The 17,838-nt window shown below is 41.9% G+C and overlaps 1 protein-coding gene across 4 annotated transcripts in view; it reads left to right on the top strand.

Annotated features, from left to right (window-relative positions):
* Positions 1-10,371: 10,371 nt before the first annotated feature.
* Positions 10,372-17,838, top strand: part of LOC127569973 (M-phase inducer phosphatase 1-B-like) — a 34,409-nt gene continuing 26,942 nt past the window's right edge. The window contains exons 1-6 of one of the 4 annotated variants that reach the window (XM_052015101.1): positions 10,372-10,458; positions 11,152-11,226; positions 11,347-11,396; positions 13,521-13,732; positions 16,445-16,527; positions 17,283-17,331. In XM_052015101.1, coding sequence (XP_051871061.1) covers positions 13,521-13,732; positions 16,445-16,527; positions 17,283-17,331 — 344 coding nt within the window. In that variant the 5' untranslated portion in view covers positions 10,372-10,458; positions 11,152-11,226; positions 11,347-11,396. Of the gene's footprint in view, positions 10,542-11,151; positions 11,397-13,520; positions 13,733-16,444; positions 16,528-17,282; positions 17,332-17,838 lie in introns of all 4 variants that reach the window. The other 3 variants (XM_052015102.1, XM_052015103.1, XM_052015099.1) reach the window with 3 other exon arrangements.

Here is a 17,838-nt window from a genome sequence, read left to right as displayed (position 1 = left end):
CTAGCTCAGTTATTGTATACTTGTAAGGTAGCGGGTCGCTAACCTTTTCTCTTATTTGGTCTATTTTCCTATGATCTGATAGGGATTTAGTTGAAGTATACAACTAATGAGAAAACCTTGATGAACTCTCTGGTTTAGAGCAGTATGCAGAGGGCCAGTGAGCTAGACATTCTGTATCTGACCCAAGTAACTGGATGATGGGCATTGATCCTGGATGGGGAGACTGGGTCAACACAATCCAGCCCAATGTGTTTTTTTGTCAACCAAACTTATGAAAATGAAAAAGGCAGGTATGTGGAGTTAGATCATATGATCTCATTAAATCATATGGCCAGACGTCAGCTCTCAGACACCTCCTCTTACTTACCCCTCAACCAGGACCCCATCAAGAAGCATCAGGGCATTGTCTCCTGCACCATCACTGACCTCATCACCTCCAGGGATCTCCCATCTACAGCCACCAACCTCATAGTTCCACTACCTCATAGTGTCCATTTCTACCTCCTACTCAAGATCCACAAACCTAACTGCCCTGGTAGGCCCATTGTTTCTGCCTGCTCCTGCCCTACAGAACTCATGTCCTCATATTTTGACTCCATTTTGTCCCCCTTGGTTCAGTCCCTTCCCACCTATGTCCGTGACACTTCGCATGCTCTCCATCAGTTCAACAACTTTCAGTTCCCAGTCCTGACTGCCTCATTTTCACCATGGACATCAAGTCCCTGTACACGTCCATCTGCCATCAGAAGGCCTTAAGGCTCTCTGCTTCTTTCTTGACAACAGACCCCAACCAGTTCCCCTCCACTGCCAGTGTACTTTGCCTGGGAGAACTGGTACTCACCCTCAAAACTTCTCTTTCTGCTCCTCCCACTTTCTCAAAACCAAAGGTGTAGCCATGGGCTCTCACATGGGCCCCAGCTATGCCTGTCTTTTTGTTGGCTACGTGGAACAGCCCATATTCAAGCCTACACCAGTTACGTTCCCCAACTCATTCTCCACTACATTGGCAACTGCATTGGGGCTGCTTCTTGCACCCATGCTGAGCTTGTCAATTTCATCAACTTTGCCTCCAACTTCTACCCTGCCCTCAGATTCACTGGTCTGTCTCTGACACTTCGCTCGTCTTTCTTGATATCTCTGTCTCCATCTCCGGAGACGATTAACCACAGACATCTTTTACAAACCCACTGACTCCCATAGTTACCTTGACTACACCTCTTTCCCACCCAGTCACTTGCAAGGATGCATCCCTTCTCCCAGTTCCACCACCTCCGCCGCATCTGTTCCCATAATGAGGTTTTCCACTCCAGGACATCCGAGATGTCCTCTTTTTTCAGGAAATGGGGTTTCCCTTCCACCACCATAAATGCAGCCTCATCTGCATCTCCTCCATTTTCCGCACGTCTGCCCTCATCCTATACCCCACTCCGACGTAACAGGGACAGGGTTCCCCTCGTCCTCACTTACTACCAACGAGCCTCCGCATCCAACATATCATTCTCCGCAACTTCCGCCATCTCCAACGGATCCACCCACCAGGCACATCTTCCCCTCCCCTCCTCTCCACTTTCCGCAGGGATCGCTCTCTCCGTGACTCCCTTGTCCACAGATGACCCTCCAGGCACTTATCCCTGCAACCGCGCAAAGTGTTACGCCTGCCCCTACACCTCCTCCCTCACCATCATTCAGGGCCCTAGAGAGTCCTTCCAGGTGAGGCAGCGCTTCACCTGTGAATCCAAGGGTGTCATTTATTGCATGCAGTGTTCCTGGTGTGGCCTTCTCTACGTCAGTGAGACCCAACACAGATTGAGTGGCCACTTTGTCAATCATCTTCGCTCCGTCCGCTACAACAGCTAAGATCTCCTGGTGGCCAGCACTTCAGACTGAACTGTCTATCCATGGCCTCCTGTACTGCCACTTTGAGGCCAGGTGCAGGTTGGAGGAGCAACACCTCATATTCTGTCTTGGTAGTCTCCAACCTGATGGCCTCAACATCGATTTCTCTAACTTCTGGTAACTCCTCCCCTCCGTTTTCCCTTTTTATCCCCCCTTTATTTTCCCTTATTCCTGTGGCCCCCTCACCCCTCCCCTGCCCTCATGACCTGGCCATCACTCCTTCTGGTCCCCCACCTCCTCCCTTTATTCCATGTCTACTGTCATCTCCTATCGGATTCCTTCTTCTTCAGCCCTTTGCCTCTTCCACCTCTCACCTCTCAGCTTCTCACATCGTTCCCTTTCAATCCCCCTTCCCCACCCAATTCCTTCCCCCTCTCACCTAGACTCACCTATCACCTGCCAGCCTGTGCTCTTCCCCCTCCACCACCCTTTTAGTTTGGTTTCTGCCTTCCTCCTTTCCAGTCCTGATGAAGGGTCGCGACCCAAAATGTCGCCTGTTTATTTCCCTCTATAGATGCTGCCTGACCTGTTGAGTTTCTCCAGCATTTTCACACACAAGATTGTGTTGATTTCATTGAATGCTGGGTTGATAGAGTAAATAACCTACTGTTCTGAATTCTGAACATGCCAAATGAAGTTGGCAATCCTGCTCCCAGGTCAGGTATTACACGGCCAAGTTCAGAGTAATGTTGACTTTGCTCTGCCCGAATGAAGTACCATGATCTCATTCCCAGAACAGCATCCCAGCACTTTACCTATTCAACAGACCAGACCCAGACCCACTATAGCTTTTGTACAGGGCTTCAAGGTTTTATGCAGCTATCCATGGCCACCAAGAAAATGGATGACTCAAACTTATTTCATGAGGAACTTTTCCTGACAGTAGACAAAGTAGGCATGGATGAAGTTCAGTTAGATCGCACAATGAAGTTTAAAAGTTTGCTATAACTAAATTCCACCTCATCCAGCTCAAGTTGCTCACAACCTTGGACTAGTTGTTGCTGAGGTTATGGATGAAAGTAGAAAACCCAGCTACGTAATTCAAGCATTTACAGTGCTGTGCAATTGTTCTGCTCTGCATATCACTGATATATTTTGTGATTAATTTGTAAATTTATTTTTATAAATTATTATGCAATGATTTCAAGGACATTTAAGTAATAAGAATTTTCCAATGAGAAAAAGCTAAAACTTTGAGATACTAATTATAGAAGTAGTGGAATCTTACCCCACACTAGTTGTCTAACGGCTTTGAATTCCTGTCATTCAAATGTTCACTTCTCTCTGTATGACTCTGTGTCAGGATGGATAATTCCTTGGACATCAACAGCCCTCTGTCACTCCAGCCAAGCATCAAATATCTTTGTCAACCTCTTCTGCACCCTCTCTAAAGCTTTCTTGGCTTTCTAAAGAGTAGAGTCTGGAAATGGTTGCAATATCTTAACTGGGGCCAAATGTTATGCCTATCTTTATGAAGCCCAGAATTCCACATGCTCTATTAACTGTCTCATTGGCATATTCTTGGATATTCAGGTCTCAGTTCTTACCCATCTTGCACCTTTTTAAAATTATACCACTTTGCAGATTTTTTTTTTGTCTTCATTTTATCAACCATCTGAAACCAGCCTCATGTATCTTCACTGCCAGGATGGATACACTAAACATAAAGTCCAAGTTTTGTGTGAGGACCCATTACCGTAGGATTTTATTATACGTGAGGCCCAAGATACAGAACCAGCCTTGCATATCCAAGGCCGTCCATCTGCTTGCTCTGTCATTGAGGAGAAAACAAGTCCTGGTCGTGGGATTTGGAGCTGGGCATGGGATTGGCATACATCATGGAAGTGTCAAAACTCTAAAGTTGTATGGGAAACATTTAGAGAGCATAGTTCATGATTGGCTGTGGCGGTGGGGATTGGGACAATGGAGGCAAGTGAGAGATTGGAATCAATTGGGTTGGGTGCCAAGTTTGAAATATGGTGCTGGGATTGGGAGTGGCAATCAGGTGGCAAGGGAGTTGGGGGCCTGAGGGAGAACCAAAGTGAGATATAAATTTTTAAACTGGGGGCACTTACACAGTGCTGGCGTCCATGTCGATATGTGCCTTTTAGTCTATCCCTGCATTACTGGCCTGCATATGTGAATAAAATTCACAAACATGGTACACAAACATGTGTTTCCTTATGTTGGATGCCACTGTGCAGGTCTGGTTGTTAGTGTGTCTCATGTAGGAAATAACTAGAAGCAAAATCACAAACCAGGGTCAATACACCAGGTCCCAGATTATGTTCAGCAATTGGTTTTGAAATGAAATTTCATCGAGAAAGACAGATACTATTGACAAATGCTATAGAATTTCTCGGTCACGACCTTATATTTTTTTCACTGAATTATATCTGCCACGTGTCCACCCATTCCAACATTCCACATCCTCTTGAAGTCTTTACCAATCTTCCTTCCCATTTGCTACTCTTTCAGGTTGTGTGTCATCTACAGATTTTGAAATTGTGCTATGAGGCCCTGTTCCACTTCCAAGGCCTACACTGCTCACAAAAATGACCCATTGTGGAGGTTTATCAGATGATTCCAGGATTTGCTGTGTGAGGAGACATTAGGTCAACAAGGCCTGTACTCAATGCAGTTCAGAGGAATGAGAAGAAATCTCATTGAAACACACAAAATTCTGAAAAGGCTGGATATGGGGAGAATGATTCACCTGGCTAGGGGATCTAGAATGAGGGATGGAGACACAAGAAACTACAGCTGCTGGAATCTGGAGCAAAAAACAAACTGCTGGAGGAACTTAGTGGGTCAAGCAGCATCTGTGAAGGCAAAGAAATGGTCGATGTTTCAGGTCAGGACCTTAGGGTGCTGCGTAAGACATGTATGCCTGAGATGAAGAAAAATTTCTTCACTCAGAAAGTGGTGAAGCTATTGGAATTTTCTATCATAGAAAGCTGTGGGGGCCAAGTCGCTGAATGTGTTTGACAAAGAGATAAAGAGACTTCTAGACACAAAGAGCATGAGGACAGAACAGGAATATGGTATTGAGGTATAGGATCAGTACAACCATATTGAATGGTAGAACAGGTTTTGAAGGGCCGAATGGCCTATTCTTACTCCAATTTTCTAAAATAGAATAATCAAAAACACCTTGGGAAGGTAATGAAGAAAAACTGTTAAAAAGAACATTTTCATTCATTTAAATATAGGTACAGAGTGAATGGCTGATGGGAGACTCCTTTCCCCCTAGACATTGCTCTTAGCTAAAATCTAGAGTTAAGTCTTTGTAACTCATGACATACTAAGGAGGGAGACCAAGGCTCTTAAAACAGAATATTTCAAGAATGAAAAGAGAGAATTAAAAATAATAAATAAGGTAAATCAGGAAATATACAAAAAGTGCTGGAGGAACTCAGCAGGTCAGGCAGCATCCATGGATAGAAATAAACGGTCAATGCTTCAGGCCAAGACCCTTCATCATGATTGGAAAGGAAGAGGGGAGAAGCCAGAATAAGAAGGTGGGGGGAGGGGGAGGAGCACATGCAGGCAGGGGATAGGTGAGTTCAGGTGATAGGCGAGTTCAAGTGAGAAGGGGGTGATAGGTGGGTGGGGGGGGTGTGGAGATGTAATAAGCTGAGAGGTGATAGGTAGAAGAGGCAAAGGGCTGAAGAAGAAGGAATGTGGTAGGAGAGGGCAGTGGACCATGAAATAAAGGATGGAGGAGGGGAGGAGAAGAGATGGGCAGGTCATCAAGGTGAGGGAATGGGGTCATAGGAATAAGGGAAGACAAAGGAGTGGGAGGGAAGGAAAAGAAGGGGTGGAGTTACCAGAAGTTAGAGAAATCGATGCTGAGGCCGTCAGGTTGGAGACTCCCAAGGCGGAATATGAGGTGTTGTTCCTTCAACCTGCATCAGGAAATGACAGGTTTTCAAAGCTTAAAGATTAAAGACTTTAACCATTCAGAGCTCCTTTAAAAGAATTAACATGGAAGATAATGACACAGACACAAAAAATTGTTTTTTTTTTGTTTGACAACGCAAGGTGTTTCAGAGGTTGAGTGGAGGGAAAATGGATCCCTGTGCAAAGACAGAGTAGGAAGGATGACCGAAAGATTGGTCACAAGGCAAAATCTTAAGGAGGAGTAAGCAGGAGAAGTGAAAACATTTAGAAATAAAAAACAGAAAATGCTGGAAACACTCAGCAAATCAGGCAGCATCTATGGACAAAGAAACTGATCTAACATTTCAGGTCAAAGACCCTTCTTCAGAATTTTACCCTGCAACTTAAAATGCACTTTGTTTTTCCACTTTTGCAGTTTTAATGAAGGGTCTTCATCCTGAACATTAACTCAGTTTCTCTTTTCCGCAGATATTACCTGATCTTCTGAGTGTTTCCAGCATTTTCTGTTTATACTTCATATCTCCAGCATTTGCAGTTTGTTGATTTTCAAAGCAATCAGGAAGTTACATCAGCCAAACATTAGGCAAAGGAAAGGAGAAAAACTTAAAAGACGTGGAAGAAAATGTTAAGTTTGAGGCACTGGGGAAATAGGAGGCAAGACAGATGAGGAAGGACAATGATGATGATGGGTGTGGCATAGGTTATGAATTGTGTATAAGTCTAGATATTAAAACAAGGGTTGCTGAGACTCATAAGAGTGTGTAGGTCAATCTATTTATAGTTTATAATTTTTTTTAAAAATCAGGGGATTATTTACCATTGATCAATGAAATAGTCAAGGAAGACTGGAAAAAGCTGGGGGCAGTCACTAAAATAGGAACTGTGTGATTAAGATTATGATTAACAATAGTTTTAGTAATTTTTGCCCTATGCTTGATAAAGGCATTGATTTGTACCAGTTCTACAGATACAGATCCTAATCTCCAATGCTGAAGAGCAATTTTGCATGTAAAGAATAAATCACTGTTGGACAGACCCTGATGTAATCATTGCAAGTTTAGCAAATGACAACTGATTACTAGCTCAGAATTTAAACTATTTAATTATGTAACAATGTTAAATGTTTTTCCTTACTTAATTAGCTTTGGTCAAGCATTTTTATCTTATTCCAAACAAGGTGTCCTCAAAGCTAAGCTAACTATTTTAGATATTATGTCTGCTTTTGTCTCTCCTTATTTCCTTTCCTCAAAAGGCATTGACTCTTTTTTTTTGGATAGACAACTTCTTGGGCACCGGTAGCTCTATTGTTTCTTCATTCAATTAGTTTATTCTTCATTGGCAAGCAGTCTGAATAAATGATGGGAGCAATCGGAATGTCACACTTTAAAGATGTGTACTGCAGTAGATAAACATAACTGAATAAGGTCACTACCTAGCGGCATGGTCTGTTGATCAAATTTGTAAGTAAACCCTGCAAAATGATGGCATGTTTTGAGGTTGGTTGATTTTTGTGCCATTTGGAACACATATCAGCAATTACACTGCCATGGTGGCAGCTCAAGGCTGTGTGCAGTTGTATGATGGAAGTGCATGACATAGTCATACAACTATGCAGAACCATGAGTCACTAATAATAATGCTAGTTTCCCATTTTCCCTTTAGTGACTGTACTTTCAGCTGCTATCTCCTGGGACCCTTTCGTGTTTTTGGGAATCTCTTCAAGTCTCTTTTCCTTGGGTCTTCTTTCACTCCTGCTTGTCTTTAACTACAGCTGGGAAGAACGAGATCATGATGTTTCCTTGAAGAGGTTATAATCAACGTCTCCACTTCTTTCCATCTCTCAACTGCTCCTCAATCTCCTAACTACTTCAGATCACAAAATTCTTCTCCAGTTGGTCCCTTGAATAGCTGTCTCACCTTATTCAAACTCACCTCATCCATTAAATCCAATACCTGCTCCTCCATTGCATTATTATTTCACTTCCCCTTCTGGCCCTATTTTTTTTTTCCTTTCAGTTGTTTTCCCTTTAAAAGTTAAGGTTACTTTTGGCCTTCTCAAAAAACTCAGCTATCCATTTGCTTTTGTATTCCTCAATCCCTACGCTTCCCTTCCTCTCTAAGGTTGTCAAGTACTGCTCTGCAGATTGGCGTCCTGTTTTCCTGAAATTCCTGTTTGATTTTCCACAGCCCTATTTTTCTGATCTACTTCCAGCACAGAAAAGTCTCACATCCTCTCCTCCATGATGGCAGTACATTACTCATTCTTGTCCAACTGGACCTTTTTGAATCAATTTGATCTTCCTTGCTGCTTCTCTTCAGTCATGCAGCTTTGCAGCTCAGTACTTCCATGGTTCCCTCTGATCTATCCAACTACAATAAATAGATCCAAATTTTCTCTATTTATTGTAAGGTCATTAAGCGGAAACGTTCTTGCCGAGGGTAGTGAATCTCTAGCATTATTTACCCCAAAGGATTGTGGAGGATAGATCGTTGGGTGTATTTAAAGAGGAAGTAGGCAATTTTTTGAAAGATTGGGGAATTGAGGGCTATGGGGAACCGAAGAGGAAGGCTGGGACAGATCAGCCATGAAGATATTGAATGGCATGGCAGCTTTGAGAGGTCAAGAGGCCTCATCCTACTCTTATGTTCCTATTACTTCTGCTTCTCTCTCTAAAGATGCTGCCTGACATGTTCAGCATTTTTTTCTTTTAGTAGAGCTACAGTATTGGCTTCTTTTCATTTCCTGCATCGTCACCCTTTGCCTCTTACTCTTTCGCTATTTATATACTGCCGAATAGTCACAACATCATTCACAGGCCTAGCATCACCTTTCCTATTTGTACTAATGATATCCAGCTTTATCTTTCCACCACATCTCAGCAATTCCCTTCTTCCCAACACAACCTCTGCTCCCCACCACTGCACATCAATGGCCTCCCTATAGTCAAGAGTGCCTGTTTTGGATCAAGTCTCAGATGAGATTCATTGAGGGCTTTTAAGAGGGGCTTGGATGGGCACATGAATGAGAGGAAAATGGAGGGATATGGGCATTCTGTAAGTAGGAGGGATTAGCTATGTCGGCAAAACATCGTGGGCCGAAGGGCCTGTTCTGTGCTGTACTGTTCTATGTTTTATGTGATTAGCCACAACGTCCTCTAGTTCAGTTTTGGGAAATATAAATATTTCAAGGGAAGCATTATGACTTGTGATCCACAATCTTATTCTTCTGCTTTGTAACAAGAGATGACAGAAAGTCAAAGTAAAGAGATTTTAGGGTGGAGGTGGCAAAGCAGAGGGATCAAGAGTGTTCTGGAAGGGACAGAAAGTGTGTCCACCACAGAAAACTGAGAGACAGAAATTATTCATGGAGTCACAGAGACATCAATATCATCATCTCCCACTAACCCCATTCCTCTAGCACTGACTTGAATTTCCTCCTGAGGCAGTCCAGGAATTGACGATCATGTTTGTCCTTGAGCTGATACCTTACCCATCACCAGAACTCTCCCTGCCTAAAATTTCCCCAGCTTAGCTTCTGCTTCAGTTTATTTGGCCATGTGTTTGTCACATTCATTAATGAATATTCTTTGCTTCCTTCAATATTCCAGCTTTCCTGGAAGTAAAATTGTCCAAAATTCTCCCATATGTATCCTCGTTGTTCTAAATTCTAGCCTCAACTTTTTTGACGGTCCCTGATTTATCAAATTAAATATTCTGGTGGTCACCTAAAAAGTCCTTCACTGTTGTTCCCCACTGATTGCTGAAGATCCTCCCAGCCTGCTGCACATCCCTCCTTTGGCTCAATGCTTATGACAGTTTTTAACTGAGTCTTGCTACTTAAAACTATTTCCAGTTGCCCTATCCAACTTCTTCAGCCCTGGTTTAACATCTTCCAAAAATCTATTTAATGACCAATTTGTGATTATTTTTTCACATCATAGGTACTATTTGGAAGTGTTGTTGACTTTTTAAAAGAAATGCTGTTTATATTTAGTTTGCATCTTAAATTTTTAACTAACTCAAAAAAGATGTATGATTCAATCTTGTGGCAAACCTGGTTGAGAGGTGTGTGTACAAGCTGCATTCTAAACACTCTGCTCTAAGACTCCAACACCTTAGGTACCAAGGTATATTTTCATTCCAGAAAATACCATTTGCTGAAACATTAAATGGCTTCATTCATTGCAATAAGGCTGCTGACATAAATGTGTTTTTTTTTACATCATGCTATCAATATCAATTGCATATGTTGGTTTTTAAAAGATATTTCAGCAGACACTGTGGTTTGTGAGAATGCAGAAAGTCACCCAGATGCATTTAAATACCAGTCTAGAAATTACTGTGCACAGCTCATGTATAAGGGAAACTGAGACTTGATTGGCACTTGCCTACTCCAATCATGCGGTTCGTAATGTTATCTCACCCTTAACCAATCAGAGAGGTTGTTCCTTGACGCAACGCTGCAGCTGGTTGCGATTGGCGGCTTCAGAAAGCAGAGACTGCATTGGCTCCGGGGGTACCTGCGTCATTGCGGCAGATTTAAAATCCATTTCAAGCCGGAAGTGGGTAGTAGGGGGTTGTTTCTGAGGAGGATGGTGGTTATTGTACGGCCAGTGGGGGTAAGGGGGTGATATTGGACTCGGAGGTTTGGTCTTTAAGGTAAAGAAAAGATATTAGATCCAGAGGCTGACTTCAGAGGTTAAATTCCGATCAAAGAGAGTGGGAGTTTCTTATACTGGGAGGTGAGAGCGTGTTGGCATAGTACACCCTTGTGAACCAGGAGTTGGGGTTGGAGACAGAAGGTCATGTCTATTGTGAGTTAGAATGAGATCCTATTTACTGGAAGTTACAAAAAAAAAGCTTTTTTTTTTGCAAGGAATTAGCAAGAGATTGAGAAAGGGAGACCGGATCCTGTTTACTATGAGTTATACTGAGAGAGGGATTAGGTCCTGATGGCTGGAAGAAAGGCTGAGAGGAAGACTTGATTCCACTTACTAGGTGTTAGACAGTGAGGGAGGGAGAGAGACACCAGAGTCCTTGTTGGGAGTTAGGGTATGAGAGAGAAGTAGCCTTGATCCTATTTACTGGGAGTTGCAGTGTTACAGAAAGAAAAAGATTGGATGCTTTTTCAAGGAGTTAGGGAGACCACTGGGAGATGGGACTTAATTTCCTTCCTCTTTAGGCCTGAATTAGTTTAAGTGTAATAGCAGACCCTGTTTACTGGAGGTTGGGCTGAGAAAGTGTGAGAGATTGTGTTCTACCAGTTCCATTGATGAGAGAGAAGTACTGTATTGACTAAACTTTCTGCAGTTGGAGTTGGGAGCAGGAATATAATTTTTTCTTCACTTTTAGGGATGAGGGTGTGAGAGGAAGAATTCTTGTACCTGGTGTTGGATGGATGGAAGCAATAGGTCATCTTTACTTCAGGTGGTGGAGTCTATTCTACTCTCTAGCTCTTGACAATTCTAAGCTGTGTCCTAAAACTTGGAAGAGAGCCAAACCGTCTTCATGATCTGTTGTAGCTTTGATCAATTCATGCTTGTACAGGTATCTTGCAGCTGATAATCTTGTAAATGAAATTCACCAGTTTCTAAGAGGTAAGTGATCATGTTATGAAAATAGTGTTTTTGTTCTGTTTTAAATGTTCGGTAAGAGGCATTTATTGAGTGTAATCTTGTGTAGTGCATTGACATAAGTGTGTGTCACAATTGGAGTTTTGAGGTTTAAATGAGTCTGTGCTGCTCTTAGTGCATATGTTTATCACACATTGCGAAATGTGCCTGTCTTTCTTTTCTAAATAGATTATTTCTCCATGTATGGGGTGTAGGTGATGCTGAGGAAGAATTTCTAATTGCCAAGTGGTGGTGAGCAGCTTTCCTGAACTGCTGCAATCTGTGGGGTGGTAATATCCCACAGTGCCCTTAGGCAGGGGTCCTGAAACTTGATGCAACAATGATTAAAAAAAAGCAATCAAATGAGCTGAGAGGAACTTGCGAATGATGGTATTTCCTTGTGCTTTTCCATTGAGGATGGGACTAATGCTTTCCAAGCTGATACCAGAGGTTCTGCTAATGTTAAGAGTAGATTTGCTGCATGTAAACGCAGCAGGCCAGTGTATTTCCATGGAAGTACAAGGGACTGCAAATGCTGGAACAAGCAATCTGCTGAAGGAACCTAGTGTGTCAATCAGCATCTGTGGGAGGAAAGGAATTGTTGATTTGCTGAGTTCCTCCAGCAGTTTGTTTGTCGCTCCAGTATGTTTCCATTTTGCCCTTTCCTGTTCTCATGATTAGTGCGTCATGCTGAGATTCTGTGCCACTTGTACTGTAAGATGCCCTGGATTTCTTCATTCTTCATTTGGGCTTGGTGTGGACAGGCTGTTTGCTTGTAAAAAATCCAAACTCTGTCATGCTCTTGCTGACATGTGCACTTTACTTTCCAGTGTAGGTTTCCCAGCACTTGGCTGATTCTTACCAATCTTGGCTGGGGGAGCTGGCAAATCATCACAACACCGCTGTCAATCAAGTACTGATTGCATTCACCAATTTGGTTCCAGTCATTTGCTTCCAAACCAGATCTGCACTTACTCACTGAATCATCATAACAATGTTGTTATTAACATTCACTTAATTTTTTTAAATGTTTTGTTATGGCCTTAACTTTGATTTTTTTTTAAGAGATGGAGTTTCTTTTAAATATCCCTTCTGTACCTCATGAAATCATTCTATCCCCACTATGAAGCAGCACATATCTTTGCTTATTTTTGAAACACTGTGTAGTCATTATTTTGTATGCATGCATGCATATTGTGCAAGTTCCAGGAGCTGGACTGGATGGCACCAGCAGGCAAATTCCATAACCCTAGTGCATTGCCTGAAAAAATGAAAACTTTTGACAGTTGTGGGGTACAGATGGAGACCTGGTTCATGTTATGAAGTGAGTTAGACTGTGCTGTGTGCAACAAGTGGATGGTCAGAGCTGCTTTAAATTTTACAGATTTTAATGCTGAGGTTACCAGTTGCTCCAGCCTGCTTTGTAACAGCTGCCAGCAGTAATCCATCTCCAGAACAGCGAATGAGGAGATACCAGCATAAAGTAAACAGATTAGTGCCAGGAACCAGATGTTGGTAGAGAATAATGATTACCAGCTGAGAGATGATCTAATGGAGTCAATGGATTCCTAATTGTGGTTAGAGCTTAAATTCCTCTCCCATATTTGCACTTTCTTGGTGCATGGTTGATGCCAATCCCAGCGTGTAACTGGGTCCTGGGAAGTTGTTTGGGGTAACCAGCAATTTTGTGTTTCTCCTTGTGGTGAATGCTTGCCCTGAATTCATTAGGCAGCTCAACATGCGATGTCTGCGAGTGCACACGGATGCTTACCTTTTGTGCAATAATTCAGATGGTTCTTGTGATATAAGAAGGAAACTTCATGCAAAACTGAAACTTCATCCCCAGTTGCATCTCATTTCAATTCTCCACATTGACTTTGCACTGTAGTGTGGTGAATTAAATTATTGAGGCATGTCAAACTATAAACCCTGTTGATGGCATTGGCCACATCTTAGGTGGGTCCATTTTATTGGAGGAGAACAATTAATAATAAAACCTTCATGTTTTACATTTTATGTTCATATCATCCTTTTCTGTGTGGTAGCAAACATGCATGAGTGAATCTCAAATGAAACCTCTGCACACTTCTTTGCTTTTCCTCTTTCCAGATGTTTGGGAACTGTGTTGCCATGATGGATGAGTGTGAAGATACTTCCATGACTCTCAGTCCTGACTTCTGTCCGAGCTATCGGCTGAACAGCAAGAAGTTGCTCTCCATTATCCAGGACACCAACTCTTCCATGTCCTTCTCTCCTGAGCCTACGACATCACCTATGCAAAATCATTCCCTCAACATGAGTAATCTTAGCTTCTGTGATAGGTAAGCAGGTGGGGCAAGAGGTGCTTTCCCTAACCCATTACAACTGAATGCAGAGGGAAGACTTTATCTCACTCCTTTATGTAGCAATAAGCCAGGGTGAAAAGGAAAGCAAAAAAAAAATCTCCTTGTGTTGGGGTTCAGAGGGCTCATGAGAATTCTTGGGAAATAAGCTGGGTAATCCCTTTTACAGTTTGCAATGTGCTCCACAATCTGAGGAGAGTTTAGACATGGCTAAGAAATGTAAAAGAAGGTGCAACCTTCCAGCATCGTGGTTATGCAGCTCAACCCACCAGAGCTATTCACGTCACTGAATAGTTTAATGGAATATAGCAGAGCTGTGGGCTAGAATCCATTTCCATGGAGGTTGCTCCAGCAGTCCACAGCTGGGAATAGTTGCTCTCAAACTATCACTGAGGTGAGGAGGGGAGTTATGTTGTGTTGTTAACTTTCCTTATTTTTGCATCTCTGTGGGTCTGCTGACAACCTGCTTTTCAATCTTGGCTCGCTCTCTATTGCTTTCTCTGCTCTGCTGTCTCTTATTCAGTTTATTCTGCTCCATCAGCAACAGAATCTTCCATCCTATTCTGTGCTCTATACTCTTCTGATTTGTCTCATTGTTTTATTCTCCTTGCTTTTATCTTTTGAAGCTTCTGCATACTTTCCTTCATTTCAGGCCTACTTTTTGGTATTGTCCTCTTCCAAAGGGTTCTTGAGGTCTGGGTTGCATGCAACATCTTATAAAGATGCAAGTCATTTTATTTTTGTTATCCTGGCAGTTATATTAGATTTGACAGCTGCTGTTTGCCAAAAGCTTTTTGTCATTGACTCATGTAGCTGTTTGGAGCATTTCTTGCCTGGGGAACAGTCTTTGGTAAGCTCTGAGGGTTGAGGACGACTTGCTTCCACTCTGGTTTTGTGGGTTCCAGGGTGACAGATGAGACAAATGTGGGAAACCGCAGACTCTTCCACAGATGGGGGAGGAAAGGAGGGTGGCTAGTTTATTTGGTGTGGAACTCAGTCTGATGTTTACACTGGCTGACTGTGTACTCCTGATGAATGGATGTGAGGTTCTTATTACCCTCCTGAATGCTCTTTCTCCACTTTAAGCAGTTGTGGGGCCAGGGATCTTCAGGAGTCGGTGATGAGTTGGTGATTTTTTTTCAAGGAGGCTTTGAGCACGTCCTTGAGTCTATTTTTGTTTGTCTGCTTCATAATTCTTTGTGACAGAGCTCAAAAAAGATCATCACTGGGAAGGATAGATACTAACCCTAGGCCACAGAAATTGGGTGTTTTATGATGATATTAAAGATGGAACGCCACAGTTAGCAGACAAACTCTTCTAAATAAGTAACTAAAGGCATTCCACCTTGGATAGTTTGGTTTTAGACTGTTTTAAATGAGTTTCCTGAAGCTGAGGACATATATGAAGTGAGCTTCATAAATATCCAACTGTTCAATTTCTGGGTCCAATTTAATAGGCAGAAAACAGCAAAGAAATATTTGTTCCTGGTCGTTAAAGAAATGACATTTCCTTTACTAAAACTGAACATTGGCAGTGACACAACACTTAACATGTATCATGACTGCAAAGATGTCGCCTCTTGTTGTGGTTGAAGGAATATGCCAATTTCAGTTAGCACCTGATCCCAAAGGCAATACTGGTTAAACATCTCTTCAGTATTGCTTTTGGTTTTATTCAGGTTTAGAGTATGTTGGGACGTTGTTGGAGTTGCAAGCAATTGGTTATTTCTGTGGTTGGCAAGCTTTGGCAGTATTTCAAGTTGAGCATTAGAAGAGGAAATGGTAAAATATGAAAATAGATTTTAGAGAGAAGACAAGAAAATAGTAGCCCAAGAGTTAGAAAAGAGGCTGCAGCATTGGAACAATAAAATAAAGCAGCTACAATAGTTTGTAGGTGACAACAGGGAAAATTGTTCAGGCTGGGTCTACATTAGGGAAAAGGAGACACAGCAGGTGTTATTGGAATGTGCATGTGGTAGTTTTCCACATGGTTGTAACATCTGCAGTTAGTTCTCTGTAAACGTTACTCAGTGAAAAGGTGAAAAAACAGTAGTTCTTGATGATTAGATGGAGAGACTGATGTCAGAGAACGTAAGCGTGCTCTAATTTTCCATGGGCTGAGATCTAAGTGGTGTGCTTTCATTTTCCACAGAAGTGGTGCAAGCAGATGGACTTCGGGTGAAATTTAGATGGCTGTAATTAGGATTTATGGGGAGCTGGAGTGAATGTCCCTGATGTGAACCATTTGGATTCTTCTGCCTGCTGTCCTGATGGCAATGCTTAAGTTTTTCCACTTGACTCAAAATTCTGGCAGTCTGCTTTAAAGGCATTTCTTAAATGCAATAAATTGGTAGATGTAAAATTGGAGGGAAAAAAAATGTAAAACTGTGTGTAAAAGTTGAAGTACTTAGAAGCTGTAATTGGTTGTTGACATTAGAGTCCATTCAAGTGTTATCTTTCTTTGTCTCTGCGCAAGAACGAGAAATAAATTTGACACCTGTTAAGTATTAAATAATGCTACTTAACAAATACAGAATTTTGATTCCTCCTTTTGTAACTAAGTTGCTGTTGTCAAAATGCCAGAATATACGTGGACACCTTTTGGCAGTAAGAATTAAGTTGGCAGGGATGGTCAAACAATGTGTGATGATCTGTATGTTTTACAGCCAAGCTGCTTTAATTCTCTTTCAGTGAGACTCCTAAACGTTGCCTGGACTTGTCAAATCTGAGTAATGGGGGTGAGACATCAGCCTCTCCAGAAACTGTACGCAGAGGTCAGTAATGTTTGCCTTTAAATTTATTATTCTCTGTGCTAAGCTCCATCTCTCCTTCTGCCATAACTTTATATTTAAAATAAAATCAAAGTTCAAGCATTCAGCAGGTTAGCCAGCATCTGTGGGGAGAAAAACTGTTTCAAACTTTTCAGGAAAATATTTGGATCCCTTTGATTTTTGAGAAGAGCTGGATGATCAATGCAACAAAACAATTAAATGATTGCAATTTCGCAGAACAGTTGATTGACAGACAGGATAAGTCTGTTTTATTTGTCAATTCTCAATAAAAGTAAAATAAGGACCATTTATATCAAAATGTATTTCTGCAGAGGAGCCACCTTTTTATTTGGCTGGACCAAATAGGATTCTGGTTACTTGTTTCCCAGAAGTAAATCAAAATATCTTCGGTTCACATTTTTTTGGCAGAAGTCTAAGAAACTTGTTAAATTGCTTCTCTGGATATGTGCTCCACTGTTGTATTGTGAGGACCCTCTGCATCCCAGAATCAGGGAAGTAGCTTGAGTTTCTCTGTGAACAATGCCATGCTGGTCATCCATTTTGGATTTAAAATGGTGCATCTTGTGTATAGACTTGATTACAGATATAGATCAATCTTAAACTAGCATCCTCAGCCACCGACCTGAAAAAAGCAGATGCTTTCTAATCTGTCATGTGATTAACCTGTGATCTGAGCTTTCATTTATGTTACAAGAACTGAAGCAATAAATGTACATCAGACTCTCTCAATGTTTCAGGGTTGTGCCTTGATTCACCTGGTCTAACAGATGCACAAACTGGAGAATTGTAAGTAATCTGCTGCTGCTGACCTTAATAGGCCTTTAACAGAGAAATCCATGTAGATTGGGTAATGAAAGCCACATGTAAATTAACATGGATAAAGTCTTTCTCTCAGAATGAACCAGTTTCTTGAAGGTTGTTTTCCCTGTTTACAAGAGAGTTACATTTGAGGAAATGTGATTTAGCCACCTTGCTCATAAAAACATGCACTTGAAGATGCAGTCCTGCTTGCATTATCAAACAATTTTCTTTTATTTCTGAGAATAGAATATTTTTCTCAATTGGGAATGACTGAACCATCCACTTGTTGGGAAAGGTGCTGTGGGTAGTTTGTCTGTTAACTCCCTCTTTACTGCCTTGCCTTGCCTCCCCCCCGCCCCCCTCCCCCCACCACCACCACCTCTTTCCAGAGAGCATCTACTGTTAACCTCGTACTCCCACTGTTAATCAGTGGTCCTGTTAGCATCCTCTCCCCTCCTTTGATGATGTTTGTTGGTGGCTGTATTATTTGGG

Source organism: Pristis pectinata, chromosome 4 (assembly GCF_009764475.1).
Source record: "Pristis pectinata isolate sPriPec2 chromosome 4, sPriPec2.1.pri, whole genome shotgun sequence".
In the NCBI taxonomy this organism is placed as follows: Eukaryota; Metazoa; Chordata; class Chondrichthyes; order Rhinopristiformes; family Pristidae; genus Pristis; species Pristis pectinata.
This window is presented reverse-complemented; position numbering and strand designations above follow the sequence as displayed.